The sequence below is a fragment of the Dermacentor variabilis genome, chromosome 2 (genome assembly GCF_050947875.1).
Source record: "Dermacentor variabilis isolate Ectoservices chromosome 2, ASM5094787v1, whole genome shotgun sequence".
Taxonomy (NCBI): domain Eukaryota; kingdom Metazoa; phylum Arthropoda; class Arachnida; order Ixodida; family Ixodidae; genus Dermacentor; species Dermacentor variabilis.
Genome location: NC_134569.1, coordinates 55327702 through 55351700, shown reverse-complemented (window position 1 = coordinate 55351700; position 23999 = coordinate 55327702). Strand labels below are relative to the sequence as shown.

The 23999-nt window shown below is 42.3% G+C and overlaps 1 protein-coding gene across 3 annotated transcripts; it reads right to left on the bottom strand.

Annotated features, from left to right (window-relative positions):
* Positions 1-151: 151 nt before the first annotated feature.
* On the bottom strand, positions 152-23809 carry Vps45 (vacuolar protein sorting 45). Of its 3 annotated transcripts, XM_075680606.1 has the most exons (14): positions 23344-23809; positions 23195-23277; positions 16890-17088; positions 15809-15957; positions 14614-14751; positions 12557-12667; positions 11911-12045; positions 11734-11844; positions 10680-10847; positions 8709-8867; positions 6948-7055; positions 2676-2791; positions 1682-1828; positions 152-496 (listed from the first exon to the last, which is right to left on the bottom strand). In XM_075680606.1, the coding sequence occupies exons 2-14, from the start codon at positions 23255-23257 to the stop codon at positions 436-438; spliced, it is 1665 nt and encodes a 554-aa protein (XP_075536721.1). In that variant the 5' UTR covers positions 23258-23277; positions 23344-23809; the 3' UTR covers positions 152-435. The 3 variants fall into 3 exon arrangements, with proteins under 3 accessions (XP_075536721.1, XP_075536720.1, XP_075536719.1); XM_075680605.1 differs by lacking the exon at positions 23195-23277 and having other exon boundaries at positions 1682-1825; XM_075680604.1 differs by lacking the exon at positions 23195-23277 and having other exon boundaries at positions 23344-23808.
* Positions 23810-23999: the final 190 nt, after the last annotated feature.

Genomic DNA, 23999 nt, shown 5'->3' with positions numbered 1-23999 from the left:
TATGACAGCATTTGCTATCATTTGACTTGCTCTATGTATGGAGAGGAAGCCACTGGGCTGCAAGCATAGATAATTCTTATAAACAGTTTTACCTATCTCATTGTGTTGGACCTTATGACAACTTTATTTCAAGCACAGAAGAAGGGCACAGTTCTTATTCATACAATGTTTAATTCCACACATTTAGATGCAGGAAGAACTTTACAATATTCACACAAGCTTAACAAAGTTGCAGTTGGTGTCAACAAGACTCCTCTTTTAACAAGTGCCAAGGATGCCACCACATCCCACTTCACATTCACAGCAGCACTTCAGACCACCTCCTAATAACAAGAGATATCTCTCCAGGTCCAAATGCAAGTCCTTCTTCCGATGATATGCAAACACTAGTGTCAATCAGACAAGAGCACATATTGAAAACATGGAATGTCAATCTTACAGACGTCTTCCCGACCTTGTGTATTCACTAGATGCAGCTCGAAGTTCATCCAGGAAGCTAAGAGGAGACATAAAAAGGGTCATACAACCAGTAAAATCATAATCATGCTCAAAACTGCATGCTTCACACAAAAACTTGCAATTCTATGATGTTAACTTCAGATCTGCAACAGGACTGTATACATAAAAAAACACTGCAAGTCATCTGTATGCGGTAAAACTACATCAAAACAATTTTATTTTTTTATTTCTACATATTAATGTGAGTCAAACCTAGTCATAAATGTATTAAGGAGTGCATCGTACAAACTTAGTGACTCACAAACTAGTAGGAACGTGGTGGCAAAAGCACTGTGAAATAATTTTGTGCAACACCAACCAACTTTAGCTCATTTCCCTTCTCTTGCTTGTGCAAGGGTGTGCTTGTACTACAGGTACCACCAGTGAACAGGAAACATATAAAAGAAGGAATGAAGTGGATGAAGTGAGTGCCTGCATTCACATTATCACTATATCCACTTGCTGTCCTCATCTATATATAGGCATGTGGTTGTGTGGCTTACTACTGGGTGACAACCTCCCATCACTTTCTCTGCATGACTTCCACTTCCGCACATGACACCATGTTACTTTTGTCAGTCCTCGAAACAATATAAGGGTGCACAGTTAAGGGCACACAGCTTGTGTGTTAAATCACAGATGATCCCCAGAAGATCATGCCCAGACTTGCTGCTCTGCAGTTCTTGTTAAATGCGGCACTGCTTGTGCTGTCACACATGACAATATGAACCCCGATTTTAAGAAAACCATACTGTGACACAGGATGCCTCATTACAGCATAGCACTTTCTTAAGAAAACTTATAGGTCCTCACATTATACCTAAGAAACTGCAATGTGACAGTATCAGAATTGGCACACCCATGTTTTCGACTGCACTGCTTTAGGAATTGGCTCACTTTACAAACTGCATAAAACCCGTTCGAGGACAAATTGTGCAATGGTATTAAGACAGACCCACCCATGAAGTTGCTAACACCACCTCTGGCATTGGCCCACATTATTTTGCATCAGCACAAACAGTGAACGCTGGTGAGTGTGTTGACAAGCTATTGGAATGCTGTTGAGTTATTGCATTAAAAGAATTAAAAACATTAAACCAATGAACATCCCATTAGCAACTTTAATCAAGAACAGCTTGCACTAACATCACATATAAAGCTCTTTTTTTAAAAACTCCCTTACCTTGAGAAATTGTGGACACAAGTTCCCCCCAACATGATGCGAACTGTAGGGTTCGCTACATTGAGCTTGTATACAGAGAGGGACTCCTCATAAGTCACTCCACCCGCAATGAACACTGTTATGTCTTGGTAGCGCAGAATGTTGCTGCTGTGAAGTAAAAGACATGTCTCACTTGATGCCTCGTGACAATAACCTTCAGAAAGCTCACAATACAATGAGCAAGAAAGTGCAACAGGAAAGAAACCCTAAAGTATGGAAATAAGGAGATTTATCTGAGCATTTATGGTCCGCTCAGACCAGCATATCCTAACAATTTGCACACAGCCACTGTGTAGGAACACTAATGCGTGCCCTCACAAGGCTCATTTCAGCAGTGGAAGTCAGAATGCTGCCTTCGCTCTACTGCAGAACCAACTGAGTGGAGCGTGGTGGTGAATCTGTTTCTGTGACGTTTCACAGCCAACCTGACTGCACGGCCCCTGGCATCTCTCTAAGACTCACTTGTAAAAAAATTCAAAAATAATGTATTTCTTTGCAATGCCCTGGCGCATGAAATGTTCATGGAACAACACTCAACTAAAAAGGTCTAATATCATGATAGTTGCTTGTGTGTGAATTTGTTAAAACAGAGCTAGAAGTGAAGCTAGAAGTGTATAAAGGTACAGCACACTATGCTGACAGTGTATACTTAGTCTGCAAGAAAGCTGTAAATTCTTTTATTCATTACGAGATATTGAATACTGGGCTTTCATAGCTTAATGCAAGCCTTTTATCCTCCCATTTTACTTTTCTTGCAAAATAAAGAAAAAAAACTGTTCCCTCATAATTCTGCCAAGCATGTATAACTCAGCAGTAGCTCCGTGTGTTCCTACACTTGTAAAGGGCTGCATATAAAGCACTGGCTCCACAATTTCTAACATCACTACAGTGCACACTTACGGTTTACAGTTCTGTGCTGGCATTGTTTTTAAACAGATAGTTGCTCTAGTCTCACCTGTCCGATGGAGCATAGGCTTGAGGATAAGCACTGTCTCTTAGCCGACCTCGCATCAAGTCTTCTAATATGTCGTAGACAAGTGGCACATGCTGTGTGTAGATGTTCTCGACACCCTGTAAACGACATTCAAAACGTTTTAAAAAGATTGAGCATGAAGCTGCAATAAAAACATGCACAACTTCACTATTAACTCCTCAAGGCTAATTTCCTTTTTTTTTTCGCACAGTGCCATAATGGCTCATTTTATTTGGAATTAAATGCTTCAGTGAGATGCTTAAAAAACACAAACATAACAGCAAATCTTGCACAGCAATGAATAAACGTTTATTTGCAGGCATGATTCACCTACATTTTTTTCTTTGAGCTCTGTAAAACGGGACACATTGTTTTGACTTACAGCAGTAAAGTTTCAGCAGTCCTTCACAGCTGCCGTGCAGACTACTGGAGACTGAACACGGTCAAAATTAATGAATAGAAATCTAGGGGTTTTATGTGCCAAAACCACAATATGATTATGAGGCTTGCCACGGTGAGAAAATGCAGATCGATTTTGATCACTTTGGGTTACTTAATGTGCACCTAAATTTAAGTACATCTGCGCTTAGGCATTTCACCTCTATCAAAATGTAGCCATCGGGGCCGGGAACATAACCTAGGGTGTTCCCGGGTGTCTAGGGTGTCGCTGCAAATAATAGTATGACCCTGGAATGTATGGAATGCTTGCCACTACAGTTGAGTCCCGCTACAACGAAATTGACGAGGCACACGAAAAATTGCATTGTCGCGGAAATTAGTTGTCGTGATATTATCAAATACATAGGCGATACGTGACTCGCTGATGAAAAAATCAAGCTTTAATTCCAAAAATCGGTCAGGTTATCTTGTTTACTGTTCTCGCCAAGTGATGGCACAAAGCGACTCTCGCATGCCGCCAGAAGAGCCATTGCCTCATCGTTGTCCTGGGACCTGATGCAACGTCTCATTCTATCGAATACGTCCATGACCTGCGATGTAGTCAGTGGTCCAAACTCAGGTTGCGCGGCTGTTTCATCTTCGTCCGACGAAATAGTCTTCCTCGCTCTTCAGGATTTCTTGGTCTGTCAATTCTTCACGCACCACCACGCACAAGTTGGCTTGGATGTACTCGTTGGGATGTACATCGGCATGCATATCTCCACTTTCCTGCAGGACTGCCCCTGCGTCTGTGACTTCATCAGACGATGACCCTCTCCATCGCTACCTTTGTTCTCAGAGTCTGAAGTCTCGGCAGACTGCGCAGTGAACTCAGCGTGGCAGGTTCACTGCGTTCATGGCGGAAGCAGTTGCAGATTATGGTGCTTCTCGTTGCGCACCACGAAGTGGCAATCATTCGGAGTGCCATAAAGAGGTCCACTTTTGTTTCGCAGCCCAACTGTGCGTTCAGAAGCAGCCTTTGAATAAGAAGCTCACGGTAGGCCCTCTTGACACTCTGGATAACCCTTTGTTCGAAAGGTTCAATGATAGAGGTGCAGTTCAGTGAGAAAAACTTTAACTGCATGTTTTCCAGCTCGGTGTCCTCTATGATAAACAAGTGTGTAAAAGTAGACAAACCTTTCGGCCTTACCTGCCCATGCTGCGGTCGAAGGCTTTGACCCACTCTCCGAAAATAGCCCAGGTCATTCATGCCCAAGTGTTAGCCACGTACTTCACGGGAAGGCTCAGATTTCCTTTGAAGCAGCATGGTTTGGCACTTTTTCTGATGACCAAAAGAGACCACCTGTCCGAACCGTCCACATTAGCACACAGGAGCACAGTTATTCTCTTCTTACTGTGCTTGCCTCCGTGGCAGCGCAGCCCCTTAAAATCCAGGGTCCTGGTGGGCAGCATCTCGTAGAAGAGCCCACTCTCATCGGCATTGTAAATATCCGATGGTGCGCAGTACTTCAGGATGCCTGCAAGGCTGGCTGAAATCCATGCAGTGGCACCGTCATTATCCGCCGAAGTGGCTTCCGCACGAAACTTTGCCGATGATGCTGTGGTGCGACTTGAATCTGTCCGGCCAACCTACGCTGGCGTTAAAGTCATCTATTCCTAGAATGCAGGCATAATCCAGCACTTTTTGCCACACATCATCACCACTGAGGGCAATTTCCTTGGCTCGTGTCTCCACGAACCATGTGTAAACTGCCTTGTCCAAGGCCTCGTTCACCGGCTGAGTCACTTTCTTGTGCATCTTTGACGTCCCTGCAGTTAGCGCTTTTGTAATAGCATCCTTGCTCTTCAATATTGTTGAAAAAGAGTTCACCGGAATTCCAAGTTCTATGCGATGACTGATTTTTTCGTTCAAGCTTCAGCCTGGGCGATAACTCGAACCTTCTCTTCTAGCGACAAAAACTTGCGTTTCTTTGTCAGCTGCGACATGCTTCAGCTGACGATCCAACAGCTTCGAGAGACAATGACCAAATGGTGTGTAATTGTTCATTTTGAAGCGTGGATTGCCTGAACACCTCATCGCACCCGGTACCTTGCAACTGCTACATATAGTAACTGTTGTACACCATGTGGGGTTCTCACACCCATGCTCTTGGGACAAAGGATCGACAACACAGTAGTGCAAATAATCACAAGGGCACTTATTGCACCTTTCATAGATCAATGCCTGCTAGCCGAGTTGCTTTCCACAAAACATGGCGATGGGCGCGCGACAAATCTAGGAAGTCGGACTCACCGCGACCGGATAGCGAGCGAATATGTTCGCCCCATGCTGGATCCCAATGCCTGGTCGTTCGCGTGTACGGTCACGCGAACGGTGGCGCGTTCAAAGGCGGCCACGCGAGGCGTCTCCGAGAAGCATGGATCGGCGCACGCGCCGCACGGTACGTCCGCACTGCATGCTGTCCCGAACCAAAGAGGAAGCGCCTTGTCTTTCGGTGCCCAAGTAACCCCACCTGTCGGCGGCGTTAGCAGCACAACACTCGCACCCTCTCTCGTACTGCGCCTAAACCACTCCGACCGCCGCGGGCGCCAGGCCATGCGGCGAAGCCAGATTACAGGAGACGCGCTGTGCGGGAAAAACATATCAGGGGACGCGCGAGAGTCGCGCATCCCCACAACCGGAGCCATTTTCACGAAACTTTGTAGAAGATTAATAATTAGAAATACTATAAAAATAAAATTATTGCGTGTATGCTATTCGTACGTGCACCATTTTCCTAACCAATATGATCCAAAACATTTCCTCAGAGCTCAGATGCTCCTCCATAAGAGCACATTGCATCGCCATTACCAACGCAACATGGCAGCTTTCTGTTTTGTTTATGTTGTGTCATGGCCCGAGCAGCTCCAGTTTTTTTGTTTTTTTTTGCGTGAATGTGTCTCTTTTTTTCTTAATGCTTTCAAGGTCAATGGTTTGTCAAAGCATGAAAAAAGAATTTTAGGGGTTTCAATGAGCTACAGTTTAAATAATTTTGCTCACGTCTGCTCTGTAAAAACTTCGTTGAAGTGAAAATGTGCCTGCAATGTAGTTTGTCTGGGAGGGAATTTAGGTGCATAATTTCTATGGGACACTGACGGGGAGTGAAAAAAATCTTCATTGTGGCAATAATTTCACACTTCATTGTGCCGTGATTCGACTGTATCTGTAGTTTGGAAAATCTAACTCAATAAAAGTGATGACAATGATAATGATAAAATGTCTATTGCAAGCTATGTTGTGGAAAAAAGCACCACTTGATGTATTTTGCATGCAACAAGCCATTCACAAAGTGGTGAGATACCCATCAAAAGGCAGGTTCGTCATAAGCCGAAACGTGATGATTGCTCATGACAAGCTGAGGTTAAGATTTAAACAGGGTGTGTAAACCATAGTCCTGCTGTACATGTTAAGTTATGCCTATTATACCTTTTAAGTCTTTTGGTAACTTTCACCCAACACTGCTGCGATTTTTGAAAGCTACCGGATTGAGTGGCCATCTGTGATCTGGACTGAGTGACCACCACTGATATAGAGGGACCAGGAAACTGTTACCACATCGGCGACATCCACAGTGGACTTTCTCTTCTCTTAATCTTTCCCTCTTCTTTCTCTTCCCCCAGTGTAGGCTAGCCAACAGGGTTAAGTCCTGGTTAACCTCCTTGCCTTTCATTTATCCTTTTCTCTTTCTTTTCAGCCAACATAAAACTGGTACGATTTCCCAAGCCTAATAGGAAGTGTTTTTCATTATGAGCGATCACCGACCTAAACATATTCAAGCATGAGAAACACACTAAAGGAGATGTAAAAGAACTAACCTTTAGACCTTTAATGACTTTCTTTGTAAAGGCACGCACATTATCAGCACTGAACTTATCGTTAGGCTGGAGCCTGCGTTCCTGAAAATCAAGTGCTGCCGGTATCATCTGAAAAAATAAATAACTGATTAAAACAGATGAAATAAATTTTGCTAGATGCCCTATGTCTCCAGTGCAAGTATCAAATGGCAAAAACTTAATTAATATAGGCCTGACAATCAATAATGTATAGTAATTACAATGCAAAACAACAATACAAGGCACATCGGCCAGTTCTAAATCCATTCAGAACGTCTCAATCTTTTGAATGTCCACTGAAATCTCAGCTCAGAGGCATTCTTGCATTAAGCGCTATGCTGTCTTGTATTGCTGCCAGTAGCTTCGGAAGTACAGAGGCAAGAGAATAGGGGTGGCCACACCAATTCACTGACTCCACCGTCACTCTGTGCAGTATTTGTCCAGTATTGACATGGGGCAAACATTAGACTGGTGGGAAAGTTACAGCAGGACCCTTTCTTGCCTTGACTGGGAACCCACCCCACAATCCACGCAGATTAGCTCAGCTGATAAGTAACACATTATGGGTTGGGGAAAGAAAAGGGGGGGGGGAGCGGGGCTGGAGTCCCGTCACATTGAACAGCATTGTTTTGATGATGCACCATCTAGGCTGAAATGTGGCAGCGCACAACACTATAACGCGCCTGAATCATCGGTTCTGAACTCCCACAACTAAAACGTGTCCGAAAAAAATTATGCAACCATTTCTTCTTTTACAACTCTGTTCTCACTAATTAATAAATTTAATTCTGGGGCTGCAGGCGTCAATAGCATGATATGATTATCAGGTATGCTGTAGTGGGGGACTCCAAATTAATTTGAACCATCTGGGGTTCCTTAACATGAGCCCAATGCACGGTAGTACATGAGCAGTAGTTGCTGGTGCTTGTATAATTCAATAATGTACAACGCTATTTACATCATTCAGACTATCTGATTAAACAAGGCTCTTGCACTATAGAATTAGTGAGAACATTAACTAGAAAATGTCCATTCCAGTCAGATGCCAGAAAGCGCCTGACATGCGTGCATGATTGCGTTGTGCCGGTTATTTTGGTTGGTAGCGCCAACTTTGGAAACTCTCCTATGTCTCCAAATGAGGGCAACACTTTTTTTTCCTTCCTTCACGCTTGAAGTAATTTTCACACAGTTTATGGCATGAAGTGCCAGTAGGACGGTGCCATTTTTGTGCCGCACCCGTCTTGTGGATGAAATTCACAAAAGTTCTGTGAACCAGACAATGATTTTAGCACCGTAAATAAATATATTTCACCTTCAGATGGTCAGAAAACCATCCTCGGAGGAGAGTACATTAGAAGACAACAACTATGAGGACCCTATAGACTTGCAAGAGAGTGCTTCGTGTACTGCCACACAGTGCTCAAGTACTGTTGAGAGCCTCAGGAGTAAGTAAATTTTCCGTAATCAATCACTTACCATGCGTTTGTTTACCCGAGTGTTTTTTCTGTGTGGCATCTAAATGCACAAAATCGCTCCTGACTGGAACAACCACCAATTGTGAAATTGTGCGTGACCGCAAAATACCAAAAAAATTTGGGATACACTAGAGCAATAACTTGTCAACAGTGATGATACAGTGAAAAACAGTCAGCAGCAAAAAGTAAAACAAAGTATGCATCAAAATAAACCTTTCCATTTCTAATTTGAAGATTTCTAAGCTTTGTGAGTGACTCTGATACTCACTCGTAATAGATTTTCAGGGATGCCTCTGTTTTTCAGGAGCTGCACTAGGCCACTGATGTCGTTGCTGCTATGTTTATCAAAGTGCAAGGCATACAGAATGACCAAACGTAGGCTGTCGATGTCACGCACTTTGCTGCTGCCAATCAAGCTTCGCACTCGCTGCAGAAAATGAGAAAAAATCAACGTCAACTGTTATAGTCAACTTGAATTTTGGGAACCATGAACAACAATTGGAAATCGAGTCAGAAAAAAGAATTAAAACACCAGAAAAGATGGCAGACACAGATCTCAGCACATTGGGATTTTGTAACATAAAGTGCAGAGAAGTCAAACTTTAGGGGTGCATCTGTGAAATTACTTTCTTTCAAATGAAGAAGGGTGAGACGCAGAACCATGAAAAAGTACAATGAGTCGTACATCGTACTGTTTCATCCAAGTGCAGTAGGAAGAAACACAGAGTTAGCGGAACCAAAAACAGCATAGAAATAGTACTACTCATCTGCACTACAAAATCTGACCATTGGGCAGATATATAATCAATGAATGCATGGTAGACTCCTTATAAGCTGAATTCTGCGAAGTCATGTTCTTTGATCAGCTAAACATTCCAGGGTATAGCACCTATATATTATGTGTACACTTCTCTTAAGTTAAACGTGTTAGGGTTTCAGCCTCCTGTGCGTGTACTACAGTAGACTTCTGTTAATATGACTTCAGTTAATTTGATCTTTCGGGTAATTCGATCCTGACCAAAGGTCCCAGCTGGTGGTGCCCATGCACTTATATGGGCCCAAACTTTCGTTATTTCAATTCGAATATTGGTATTCATTGGATGATTCGAACTTGACTAGTCAGCATGCACGCACCTGACCCCCATGGTTACTTGAATAGCAACCCCTTTAGTGGCAGCATATCTTGGCAGAGCTCAGGGAACAACAAACACGTAAAAAAATCTCCCGTCTAGAATGCCTATTTTTGGTTTGCCCTAGGAATATTTTCAAGCAATAATGATAGCTCACAATGTCCTATTAGGATAATTACCTGATTCTATCACATGCCCTTTTCTTTCTGAGAAAATTGAGGTGGAAATAGTCTGCGCAGTTCTATCGGATGCAAAACCAGAAGCGAGTTTGCGGTGGTTGTGTGCTTTACTGCATAACACAGCTGCATTGCGGCAAAGCTGTCTTTACGAAACTGACCGCCACTGCGCAACACATATTAGACCTTTGCCTATTTTTCGTGCTAAAGAATCAGGCACGCGTTGGATTTCTAGTTTGTTTATGAGCTTTAATGTCATATCTACATTAGTTTTCTACTTTGGACACATAGAAAGCGAGCGCGCATTTCGTTCGGGATTGTGTTACGATCGGGCAAATGCTGCCAAATGAATGAGCGGTATGTTTTGACATTGTTTCAGTGTCTTGTTTAATTCAACCCGTCAGATAATTCCATTAATTTTATCGGTCCCTTCATCGTCACTTTATTGTAAGTCGACTTATTACAGCTTACAAAACACCAGAAGACGTAGATAGCAGCAACAGTGCCGGCAGCAACATCTCAGACTCCCCATTGAGCCACATGACAAAAAAAAAAATTGGGACAAATAATTATTTCCTATGCGACTGTTCCAGTGCCTGTTGGCGGCAAAGTAACCTTTACAAACACATTTCTGGCTGTTTTGATGAAAACAATCGTACAACACAAAAAAACATTCCTAAAGTGACCATCACAAAAGTCATCAACACTGCTACTGCTGTACACATCTTGGTTAACCAGCATTCCAGCATTTCGTAAATGGTAATACAGGTGTACCAAGCTAAAGCCTACTAAGGAGGACACATTTACGAGGTACCTTGAAGTTTACTTACCATAGTGTGTTTCGTGAAGTCAGTAGAACATAAATATTAACTTCCATTCAATTAACATACAAAATACAAATTATTAATTTATTAGGTGTTGCTAAGAACATACCTTGAGAAGGTCTGAGTGGTCCCTGGTGGCCACAATTTCTTGCTCGACTTCAGACACCTCTAGTAGGCTGTGGGCACCAACTAGGCGTGACAGTTCGCCAACCAATGTGACATGTTTGGCCACCGTCCCCTGAATCTTCTTGAACTGAGGGTAGTGCTCCACAAATGCCTGTCCAGCAAGGGAGAAACCACCAACTTGATGAACTCCTTTCCTGTTCTTTCTCTATTTTTTTTTCTTTCATAGTACTATCTTATCTCTTCAGAAATCGCAATGCAGGACTACTGTTATGCGTAATCAGTCAATACGGTTGAGGCTGCACACAATGCTAAAGTGCCTCAGACAGTCAAACTTCGCCTTAGGTGACTACAGCTACACAGAATTTCACCAAAATTTCCTTAGTCATTTGTCACGCACTAAAGTTATCTATCAAGTTATCAAGTTATCAAACTCTATCAAGTTATCAGGGCATAAATGAGCACACAAAACTGCATGCCCTGCCAAGCATGTGTATCTGTATTCGTCATACAAAATCAAGGACCACTATTTTGAACAGCTCAGTCATCCAGTGGTTGAGCTTATCATGCAGTGAAGGGTAAAGAAAATAAAAAAAGAATCCGATTTCAAGTATGGTTTTAAACATATTGCAAGGTAGTTTGTTAAGATGTCAATATCACAGAAATTGTGTCATTTTCACACAAATATCATATGTCAACAGTGTGCAAGTTCGAGGTAGCTGGTCCCATAAAACATGACATTACCACATGGCTGTTGTGTGCAGACATTGCGTGTATGCATTTGTCTAGGCTGCCGCACAAAAGGCTACAAGCTGGTTTAAGTGCAAGCTGAACACCTGCCTATTTGCTTGACTACCTGCTTTCTTAAGATGCCTCCCATTAAAAAAAATAAAAAATCATAGCAATGTCAACATTGGGAGTGAATATAATTTAAATATTTAGTCACTCAATGAGCAATAACTAAGATTTCAGAAAATGTCAAGTCTGCTGACTTGCAGCTCTAGTATTATCAACTGCTGAAAACTTTGCATGCCACATACCTTCATGTCAGCTATGGACTCAACTTTATCATGACTTTTTGTCTTGGCTTGGAACTCTTCCATGAGGTCCTTGATGTTAGAACCAATCTCACCAAAGTTCTTATACATGTTCTGCACAAAGAATGAACCATGATTACAACAGGTGCTTCCCTATAGTAAACACTGCACAAAGCTTACGTTGCTGTAGAACTCGTCATTATCTTCTGACAGCACCATGTCCTGCAGGTCGCGTGAGATGCCAGGAACTTGTGAAAGGTTGACTCGATTGTTTTGGATTTTTAGCAGCTCGTGAACCATTGCCTGATATGTCCACTGCAAAAGAAAAAAAAAATTTCCATAACACATGACTGGGTAACAACCCATCTTCTAATTGAAAGCAGTTTACATCATTTCTAACATCACAAGCACTCCATGAAAGCAAATTCAACAGTAAAATCTTAATGTGGTGATGATCAGTCTTAACTGCTTCAAGCTACCAAATGGAAAAAGGTACAGCGATTTTGTCTTTATTTCTGGTCCAAACCAACGAGCATCCCAAGAAGTAGGCGTGCTTTTATAAACCAAGCAAAGTGCTTGAATTTGAGATCCAAATGAAGATACACTCTAAAATAAGAAAAACAAATCAAAGTTCTTGTGCCTAGGATGTTTTGCTGAATGGTCAGTAAGAGACTGAATACGCAGAAATATGATACTGTTAGGCAGAATTCCTTTTACAGGAGTGAGGAAAAATGAAGGAATCAAATTGTACCAATTATTTTATTCATTTTCTTTCGGAAGTTTGTGACCCTTATGTGCAGTATTAAACAATCAATCTGCAGCTTACCTGATTTAGGAGTGGTGTCACTACGTCACTTCTGCGGTCCAAGATTAGCAGCAAAGGTGGCACCTCCGGTTTCCTGAAGTCAAAGAGCTTGGCTTCTCTTTTCATCCATTGCTGCAGATCAGATGAAGGTGAAATAAAGGCTGAAACATGCTGACCACAATACGACATTGATCTATTTCTGATGAAAGAAAAACAAAATTACGAAAATATACGAGAATGAGCATGAAGGCACAGCTCACTCCATGAAGTGTACACGTGATTACTCGAGATACTCGTAACATGTTGTCACCGTTAACATTTTACTTTGATTACATGAAGATAAATTCTAGAGTGCATGTGTTTACGGCCAGTAGGCAGCAAATGTTAAAAGTAATACCATATGCTGTTGCCACAAACAACCGATACAAAGTGCATTTGTGTTGCATCGAGCAAGAACATTAAGAACCAAAGGCTTGATTTTTGTTAGTTATGACCACATAAAAGCAATACTCAATGAATTCAAGAAAAGCACAGGACAAATTAACAGTACTTTTACTGGCTCTAAGTCTAGAAATAATAAAAACAGAAATTAAAGGGAACGGCATGACAATTTCCCAAAGGTGGGAGCCAAACCTGCACCTTCTTTCTTACGTGTGCATTGCTCTACCATTGAGCTGCTGTGGTGGCCACTCTCCAGTGAACATTTTTGGGTGTCTGTGCATGTGTACTAGGTCCAACCCTGTGAGCATTAGCCAGTGTAACCCATGGCCACTCAATGCTAGAGCATAGCACGCCTAATGTGGAAGGCATGGGTTTGGCTTCCACATGCAGCAAGTTGTCTTTTCATCCACTTTTATTTCCCTCCTTATTAATTGTATATTTCTACAAAAAGAAAAGCAATTAAAAGCAGTTTCTTTCCTTTATGCTTTACTTGGCTTCCTTGTTTGTTGCCATCATGTGGTTACAACTAATAATTTAGCACTTTTAACTTTGTCCTATGAATATGTTCACTGTACAACAAAACTGGTATGAAGTGAAAAGTCCCTGTTATGGCTGCTAAGCATTATGAAAAGCAAAAGTGAGCTCTACCACCCTCTACCACCCATGCCACAACATAAATGATGATGACACCAGTCACCCTTTCTTTTTAACTATTTATGTCACACTTTTTCTCTCTCATAATCCCGTTTGCACTAGTACACATTTTTTATCACTTCCACGAACAGTAACATCATTACCTAATGACCCAGTGAAAGGAATGCCTGCGCACTGTGTAATCTTTTTCCTTGTGAAGTTTCTAGTATCTTTTCATATTTGGATGTTTGCTTTTTTTGGCATTCTTTTAGCAACACTTATCATGTTTTATAAATTTCTACACGGGAGAAAGGGACCCTTCAACCTCACAGCTAGGTTTTCATACATCTACAGTGCCAGTGTTTAAAAAATTCTCTTAGAGCTGCATCACTTTCACTTCTAATAAATGAACTACAATTTAAAGTACGGCTCTTGTGATGAGTTCAACTGTACACATAGTGCACCAACTAACATATGCCAAGATAAAAAATTATTAATAGTAAAAAATGAGGCCCCCTATGCAAATGATACCAATTCCACATTGTTTGCAGTCACGCATAACAGATGCTAGTACTTATTGTATTTAGTACAATCAGTCGATTAGTAAGCATTAATAGCAGATTTTTTCAAGATATTGATGTCACATTGCAAACTAACATGATGAAATAATTCAGCATATTGTAAGCTAAGTTGAACTCGCTGCTTTCACCATGTCACAATTAAATTCTTCAGACACTTGTTGTGGTTCTAGACTTCCTGATGTTCGAGCTTCTTAATCCAAAGCATGGCAATTTAATGTATACACAAACATTCACAAGTCTTCTTAAATGGCCCTGTTGCAGACAGGTATATTTTACAGGAAAAGAAGTAATGATTGTAATTACAACTACTTTGTTTGAAAACATTGTAATGTCAGAATGTGCACCAAATGGTCTACAACAATTTTCATCCCTTCGGAGGACATTCTAGTAGATGACGCACAGTTGGCTGAAAATGGGCCTTACCGAGACACCTTCAGCCAGCCGCCGTGCTGGCTCTGAGTTGCACTGATAGCGCACCACGGGAGCCTTGCGCAGGCTGAGCAGCAGTGCCACCAGACCCTGAACGCTCCTCTCAAAGGCAGCCGTGCTCCAGCGCTGACCCTACGTGCACGGGGGCATAGATTTAGGCAGTTGCATGAGGAATGTTGCAAAAGTGAGCGCGACAGGGCGAGGGACTGGGGACAAAAAGAAAGCAACATTTTTTTTTTTTACAGAAAAGACATTACAGAAGCATATGTTTAAAAAACAAGTACTTTTTGATAAGACAATCAATTTTGTGCACAGATCATAACGAACTAGCAATACTATTCCACAGCTCAGCAACCACAGGATCATCATTGCATATAACCCCTCCTGACAGTCGTATCAGAAGCAGACCCTTACCCGGGGTTCATACAGAACATTCGACTCAAACTTCAAGCACAGTTCAAGCATTTCAAGGATGCTGAAGGCCGAAATTCAAGGAGGGAGAAACAAACCTAATTGGTGCACATACACTGAAACATACTGAAATCTCCTTCATAGCTGCAATTTCTTGCAGCTGAGCAGCTGCTGAGTTGAAGATATACCTCAAACCCTTCAGTGGAATTTTTCAAAGTTTACTTTTCCATTGCAATGATGTCAATCGCCTTCTAACATGATGGTTAGTAGTGTCGGACATTCGCTAAAAATATGCACTGCATTTAAGCCAAATGGCTGAAACTTGCGTTCCACCATGCATATATAGAGTCTATAGGGCTCAAAAATGCAGCCAGAGATGGTTGGAAAATGGAGAATGCTGCAGTATAAACCAACTAGCAAAACAACAAATATAGCGATATGGCTTGGTTGCTTTAGCTAGCTTCGTCTAGCTCCAAGATGGCAATGACAATTTAAACAAGCCTGTCCCTGGTGGATCTGGATATGCCACACTGCATCATTTAGCAGCACTGAAAAGAAAATTTCAAGGATCATTTTCCTATATACAATGTCCATGGCATAGCCCCGATGCGGATTTTGTTACACTGAATGTTCAAAAGTCGTCACTCAGCCCAATTTTCAAGGAATTCAAGGAGCACATTTATTTTCAACGCGTTTTAAGGACCCTTGAATCTTTATTTTCCAAGCTCAAGGGTTTCCCAGGATTTCAAGGAGGTGTACGAACCCCCGAGACCCATACCTGAAAGCAGCCAGTCAGGTTGAATGAAAATAGGTGAGGTGCCAAGGCCACATAATCACCAAAGAACTCCTTGACTTCCTGAATGCACTCTTGGTCATCAGCCTCCGCAAGCTCTTTGATGTCACTGCGGTTAACTGTGTTACTAAAATCTGCAGATCAGAAACATCAGGGCACACATTTAGTTCCTCTAGAGATCCCTATTTCTGTTTTCGCTGGTCGGGCATGCACTAGTCATGGGTGCAAATGTGCACTTTACTCTTCAAAGAAAGCATTAGGTCTACAGAAAAAAAATTATGTAAAAAGTTCATCTATGTCACTGGCAAGCTGGCTAGCATCTCCAAGTAATCATGAGCTTAGCAAACTTGCAACTATTTGCTAACACTACCAATAAAGCATAAAACCACGGACATCAAAACTGTATGCTGCTCCTTAACAAAAAAAAAAAAAAAAAAAACACCAGGTTTTCAGAGCTTGCTTGTGGCCAGAAAATTGAAGCCAGCTCTTCAAAAATGTGATGAAGACATTCAGAATAAATGTATGCTTGGAGATAGCGGCATGCTCTCAATAAGCTGTTATGCCAGTAATGTCCAGTAAACACTACTTATCAAAAGTAGGGGTCTAGCAGAGCCACTGTTTGGGCGAACAGAACCTATGCAGCCAAACCAACTAGCTTTAACTATCATGCCTCCATGCTCAGTTTTACTCCTTGAGGTAATCACTGCACCACTCTTCCACGAAGGGTAGGCCTGTGAACCTTTATCACCAATTATAGATGCCTGGTTCCTTCTTTCTATCTGGCATTATCAATTGTGACTGAGCAGTTCACAAAAAAAGAAATTGCAATCTTCTTCTAAATTGAAGGCAAAACTTAAGAACCTTTAAATTTGGCGAATGGGGATGGTTTGAAAAGGTATGTTTACTGAGCTGCACTTCATGCAGAATCAGCACATGCTGTATTAAAATTGCAGAATGCACTGCATCACTTACATAAGTAACATACATTGTAATGGGCATGCACTAACTCGAGAAACAACACGACAGAGCTTGTTCTGTGGTGGAGAAGAGATACACATTGACTCACAGATATAGTATTGACCGTAGCGGGGATTTCTCAGTTCCCGGACAAGTAGCTCCACATTCTCTCGAATCGGCCGCAGGAATGCTATGCATTTCATGTGCTTCATAGCCTCAGTACCAGCGCACACGTCAATTCTCTCAAAGAGGTACACTTCCTTGAGCAGCATTTCTGACTGAGCATATACGACACTCACTGTGGTCGTCTGAAAACATTCAACAAGGTGATTGTTTGGATTAAACAAAGCATGCATGTTTCACAGTATAAACAGTGCTACATTTAGATGAACACTGTAATAATCAGCAAGACAGAACTACAACTGCATTACCTATCTTGGTGCACAGTGTGAAAGGAAACAATTGATTTGCATGCTAGACTATAGGGTGATCATTTCAAAGTTTTAAAGAATATTTCAAAAATTGCCTGTGGCAGAGAGCATAATTCTAGTCCTTGAGATGGATTATTCAAAAAGGCATACATTACTTGCACGAGGAATCAAAACACATAATCAACTAATTAATGAAGATTCACTAGTGAACTTCTTAATTAATCAATTTACAACACATATTGCAGTTTACAAATTGTAGCCGGTTAGGTTGCAAGGCATGTCCTTGTGGAACAAATTTTCAGGATGGCACGGGTTCTAAGATGTATGCCATTAAACTTGCAGTAAAAATGCACTGTTCCACTTACTTGTTTAAGAAAAAGCATCTTTATGCAGAGCAGAACAAAAAAAAAAAAAAAAATTAAATTTGGGTTTTTTTTTTTGTGCCAGAACCACTTTCTGATTATGAGGCACAGGTGGTGGGGGACGCCGGAATTTTGGACCACCTGGGGCACCTAAATCTAAGTACACAGGTGCTTTTGCATTTAGTCCCCCTCAAAATGCGGCCGCCATGGCTGGGGTTCAATCCCGTGACCTCGTGCTTAACAGCCCAACACTATAGCCACTAAGCAACCACAGCGGGTGATTGCAACACAAAAGTAACTGGAACACACATGTATTTAGTCACATATTTGGCAATGAATATCTCGAAGCTGTGTTATCCTTATCATTCATTAAAAGTGGATAAGCCTTGCGAATTCCCCAGTTACAATTCGTAAACTGCAATATGTGCCATGAAGTAATTCATTAAAAAGTTATTTAGCACTTTGTTAATTAGTTGACTGTGTTTTGATTTTCCCGGCAAGTAATGTCCACTCCTTTGAATAATCCAGCTCAAGGACTAGAATTATGCTATCTGCAACAGACAATTTCTAAAAAAGTAGGTAAAACTTAAGAATGATCGATTGGTAAATTACATATATATTACTACATACTATGCCCTTGCTTTCTTCAATGAAATGGTAGTACCACATTGATGTGACACCTTATTAACACAAGAACTACACAACATGTTGCATTACAATTGTACCTTTGCAGTAATTGTTGGAATATTATTTGGGTGATGACCTACCACAATTTTTTTTTCAGCCACCACAGGTGGATTCTAATGCAGGCAAAATGCGAAAGCTTTTGTGTACTGGGCATTGGATACTTCAGATGGCCAAACTAATTTATGACCTTCCACAACAAAGCCTGCCCTAGCCCATGTGCCGCTATGCGACACCAAGCCCTGAATAACAATCAGGTGTTTCCCTGAATACTGGCACCCTCTGCGAATTTATGTAATGATAATAGCACAGAAGAATAAAACAAAAGTAAGCATGCTGTCACATGGCAGTTCCTAATTTCCACATAGGGCTGCCAATAAGAATGCAGCAGAAAACAGTTAGTATACAAATCATGTGGACCTACCACAAGGAACAAGTTTTCGATAAATTTGCAACGTCCATGCCAGCTTGCGTCATGCGCTTTGCTAGCTGCTTTGTGTCACCTTGCTAGCAGCATCACATGCTTTGTTAGCCACTTTGGTTCCTTCGGGTGTCAGCGATGTGATCTGACATAGGCAGACATTGGTGTTGAACAAGCATTGCTCCGAAGGTCTCATTGTTCTCGACGATGCCAAAAGTTAGTCAAAAATTTGTTCCTTGTGGTTGGGGGTATAAAGTGCTAACAAAAACACTTACAGAAAACCAATACACAACAGTTATACAGTCACGTGGGGCTGGGCTACAACTGTAGTAATGACACCAAGTTAGTGCAACACAACGTCGAAGGAAATACAAGTCAAGCAAATGAGCTGGGCATGCACAAATTAAAAAAGAGGAGCCACTTAGGCTTTACTTTCCCTAGGGCGAGTTTGTTCACCTGAAAAATGGCATAGAGTGCAAATAGCGAAGGTGCAAAAGGACACAAAGGGCAGAGTGGGCGAGAAGTTCTGTACTATATTATTTGGTGCCTTATTGTGTCCCATCCACTTGCACAGTCTGTCGTTATATTTATAACACGACTGCAATATGTAAAAAAGAAAGAGAGAGACAGAGAGAGATGAGATTGTTGTACAAATGTAATTTGTCCGAGCCTAGCTCTAACAAATTTTATATAGTGTATAGAATACATTATTGATGATGTGTAGTGTTTAGTGATGTGATGTGATGATGTGTAGTGTTTAGTGATATGTAGTGTTTATTGCCAAGGGCCAGACATAATATGTTACTAAGCCAAAATTAAATGCAAAAAGTAAGAAAAGTAAAACACTTCTTTATCCTTGATTAGTCGAATTCACAATGTGCTATTGTGCTGTGACTGGGAGCTGTACTCTAGTTCGTTCTCAGCAGTCAATGTTACATCAGCTGTGCAACTAGTGCAGTCATAGAAGCCACACTCCACACGTTTTGCTGTGCAGTTATCTATATGAGATGCCTTCTATGTAAAAACTACTTCACATTTATAACTACAACTTGCGGACATAAGGGTACGTCAAATCACAGATTATTTATATTCCCTAATGCTTCCAATATGTGACGTGCTACGTTTTGGTGCACTGTAGCCACTGTTCCCAGGAACGTGTCGCTCTAATCTTTCAGCGGTAAATAGATTAAGATGATTGCATCATATCTTGCAACATAAATGTGACAGATTTACTGTTACACTGAATTACACAATACATAGCTATACCTTGCCTTCATACGTAATGCACTATTTTTTTTGTCTGTGAATGGGAGGGGTTAGAGAAGATTCTCGAGCCTTCATAGTGTTGCCTGCTATGCATGAAATTGAGTACTATACTTGGGCTCTATGCCCAAACTACGCACCTAGCTGTGAGAGAATCGCACCACTGTCACACGTGCTGACAAATGTGAAAAGGGAGATGTACTTTCTAGTTTATTTTAGCATGTCCACATTCTAATGCTTCTGCCAGCACTATAAAAACACAATATTGCCACGACCTCGACACAGCTGACAGCCACATGGTGCGATTCAGTGCCACATGCTAGGCATGTTGGGTGGCTCGCAGAAGGAGAGAACGACGGTGCCAGGACAGCGTTATATAAAGAGATCTATAGCGTCGACCGAAGTCCTTTGTGGCTTTGTCTGTGACAAAGTTGCACATGGATGCCAGCAACATTGGCCTTGGTGCCGTCCTCGTACAGTGGCAAGATGGTGCCGAGCGCGTCATTGCGTACGCAAGCCGCACTTTGTCTCCAGCTGAAAGGAACTATTCCACTACGGAGAAGGAATGCTTGGCTGTTGTGTAGGCAATTGCTAAGTTCCGACCATATTTGTACGGCCAATCGTTTCGAGTTGTGACGGATTACCATTCATTGTGCTGGCTCGCCAATCTGAAGGATCCATCAGGCCGTCTTGCACGCTGGAGTCTTCGCTTGCAAGAATACGATATGACGATAGCGTTCAAGTCCGGGCGTAAACACACCGACGCCGACTGCCTGTCACGTGCTCCACTTCAACCGTCGCCATGCGACTTTGATGAAGAGGACGCATTTCTGTCCATTATCTCAGTATCAGACATCAGCAAGCAACAGCGCAATGATTCAGAACTCCAGCCTCTCATCGACTACCTTGAGAACCGTCTACCAGAGCCACCTCGTATGTTCATCCGCAAGTTATCCTCATCTTTTCTCCACGATGGCATTCTCTACAAATTGGTTTTTCACTCGACCACAACTGCCTGCCTCCTTGTAGTGCCGTCTTCACTATGTGACGACATCCTGCGGGCCTCTCACGACGAGCCATCTTCGGGCCACTTGGGATTCACACGGACGTTTTTACGCATATGCCAAAAGTACTTCTGGCCTAACCTTCGCCGTGACGTAAAGCAATACGTGAAGTCATGCCACGACTACCAGAGACGCAAGACACCACCCGTGCGTCCCGCCGGACTCCTCCATCTCGTGGACCCTCCGCGGATCCTTTTTCAGCAGGTTGGCATAGATTTGCTTGGTCCATTCCCCACGTCAAGGACTGGTAACCGTTGGATTGCTGTTGCCACAGACTACCTTACACATTACATTGAAACCCGAGCTCTCCCACAAGGCACTGCTAATGATATTGTGAACTTCTTTGCACATGGTATCGTACTCCGCCACGGTGCTCCAAGAGTGGTTATAACCGACCGGGGCACAGCATTTACAGCGCAGCTCACCGAAGATATCATGCTTCTCAGAGGTACAGTTCAATGCAAAGCCACTGCTTACCATCCCCAGACGAATGGGCTCACAGAAAGGCTAAACAAAATGGTCGCTGATATGATTTCCATGTATGTTGACGTCGACCACAAAAAGTGGGACGACGTTCTCCCATATGTTACTTTTGCATATAATACTGCCGTTCAAGAAACCACCGGCTTCACCCCTTTTCGCTTGGTGCAGGGCCGGGAAGCTGTCACAACGTTGGACGCAATGCTCTTACCCACCTACTGTTCTAATGTTGTCACTGATGCTGCCGAATTCACTCGATGCACCGAAGAGGCGCGCCAGCTCGCACGAATGCGTATTCGCTACCAACAACACAACGACGCCAACCGATATAATCTTCGTCACCGCGACGTCACTTATCAACCCGGTGACATAGTATGGGTGTGGACACTGATCCGCCAGCGTGGTCGGTCGGAGAAACTTTTGCGCCGCTACTTTGGACCTTATAGGATCGTTCAACGACTCGGCGACGTCACATACGAAATGATTCCTGAAGGAGAAGGCACCACTTGCCGTCCCCGACACCCACGCCTGTCCGATGTTGTTCACGTCTCTAGATTGAAGTTATACCACTCCCGCTGAACGCAAAGTTCCACACCTCTCTCTTACCATCTACGTCTCTCTTAACAATATCCTCGTGGCAATCTCCACTGCATCAATGTTCCGCATCGAGATGATGCTTCTAGGGAGGGGGGTAATGCCGCGACCTCGACTGGTGCGATTCAGTGCCACATGCTAGGCATGTTGGGTGGCTCACAGAAGAAGAGAACAACGAAGGTGCCAGGACAGCGTTATATAAAGAGATCTATAGCGTCGACCAAAGTCCTTTGTGGCTTTGTCTGTGACAATATCGCACTTCTAACAGCATGAGCTACAGTATTTTTTTTTTTTTTCATAAATAAAGTAAGCCATTCGGTTTTACCAAGTAGCTTTCTTGGCCCATGCACAATAGTGTCATCAGTTTAATAGAAACAGAGACATACCTTTTGTGCTAGTTTGTCAACTAACTTGACACATTCCAACAACAATATTACTATAAAATGTAGCAATGGAAATATTTCTCTGACAGGTGCCATCATCAATGTGTTGTAACTGGGTTTGTATGCTGTCCATGACAAGTGTTCATATTAGTGGGACTTCTAAAATCACAAATCAGCTTGCTGTTATGAAAGATTTGGTGGTCTTAGTTATATTTTGAAAGGGTACCATGTAGAGGGCACCGGAGGAGCATACACACTGACAGTAATGAGTCAGACGTGTACCGCACGGTGGTTTTAATGTCTTCAGCATATAGATGCTGTTGACACAAAGATATCATCAATGACTGTTTGATTACTCAATTTGATTGTAGTGCCACTGCTTCAGTATACCAAACCTTAACATGTACACCGCGGATATTTTTCAAGGAAAGCAAGCTCAAGCCGTGCATATACGAAACTAACTATGCAGCAAGTAGCATTACTTTTATATGTAATGAATAGATAAGTTTCATATTTTCGCAAAGGCACAAAAAGGTATACATTTAGAAACCAAGAACGGTCTCTGAACTGCCAATGATACAGGATGCTTTTTTCTCAGAACAGATGTGCTTAAGTAGCACGGCGTGCGGCCTTTTATGAACACAAATTAGCATATAGGTTCCAACAGCCTCCTACTGTCTTTTGACTAAGCAAGTTAGCACCAGAATTACTAAATATGCTACAGCGTATTACCGGCATTAATGGCATCACCATTTGGAGAGTCGCACAATACGCCCCTTGGAGGTCATCTTGCATCGTGCATGCACACCAGTTTTCTGCGACGTTTACAACATAGTGAGGTTTAAGAACGACTAAACGGCTCGAATACGTGGTTAGCTTACGGTTTCCTTATCCATCATCAACACTTTCATTCCCGGCCCACTTTCTTCTATCATCTTGTCAATGTAGAGTCGAATTGCAGCGACGGCACTCATCTTGATCCTTCGTAACCGGCTGTCAGTTCAAGCCGGTTAAAGAAGTCTGGAATGTTACTCAATATTCAAAAACTTAAGCAACATTTAGAATGTTAGGTGTTTCGACTTGTCGCTGGGAGAGTGGAACACCTGTCTTCATGGAGACGTGACGCAGTCGATCCCTTGACGTTCGGTAGCAAACACAACCGATGCTACAAAACGCGATATGCACCGAGAAACGTTTTGCACATTCAGATCACATCTGTGCGCTCTGAGACAGTTATAGCTGCATAGCGACAGGAAAACACTTTTCGCAAAGTGTGAATAGAGCACCGAAAAGATGAGGTGGAGCCATTGCCAACCATTGATGTTTACATCGGTTTACATATGTACCAAGTTGATGCAGTGATTTTATGCACAAGAACTTAACGACTCGGCTGCACTGCGTATATATCCGGGTTTTGCCCCTTCTCCCTTAGTCGTGAGGCGTTTTAACTTTAAGAAAAGTTTAATTTTTTTGTTTTGAGAATGAGCGCCGACTCGCACGCTCTCGGGCTGCTCTTGCATCCAGCGACCGGAACGAC

Excerpts from the sequence above, each read along its gene's own strand:
- Vps45 (XM_075680604.1), bottom strand. The coding sequence starts at position 23,436 with ATGAGTGCCGTCGCTGCAATTCGACTCTACATTGACAAGATGATAGAA. Across the intron at positions 12,046-12,556 it reads TGACACCACTCCTAAATCAG|TGGACATATCAGGCAATGGT; the intron begins GTAAGCTGCAGA and ends TTTCTTTTGCAG. Across the intron at positions 2,792-6,947 it reads AAGTCATTAAAGGTCTAAAG|GGTGTCGAGAACATCTACAC; the intron begins GTTAGTTCTTTT and ends TGTCGTTTACAG.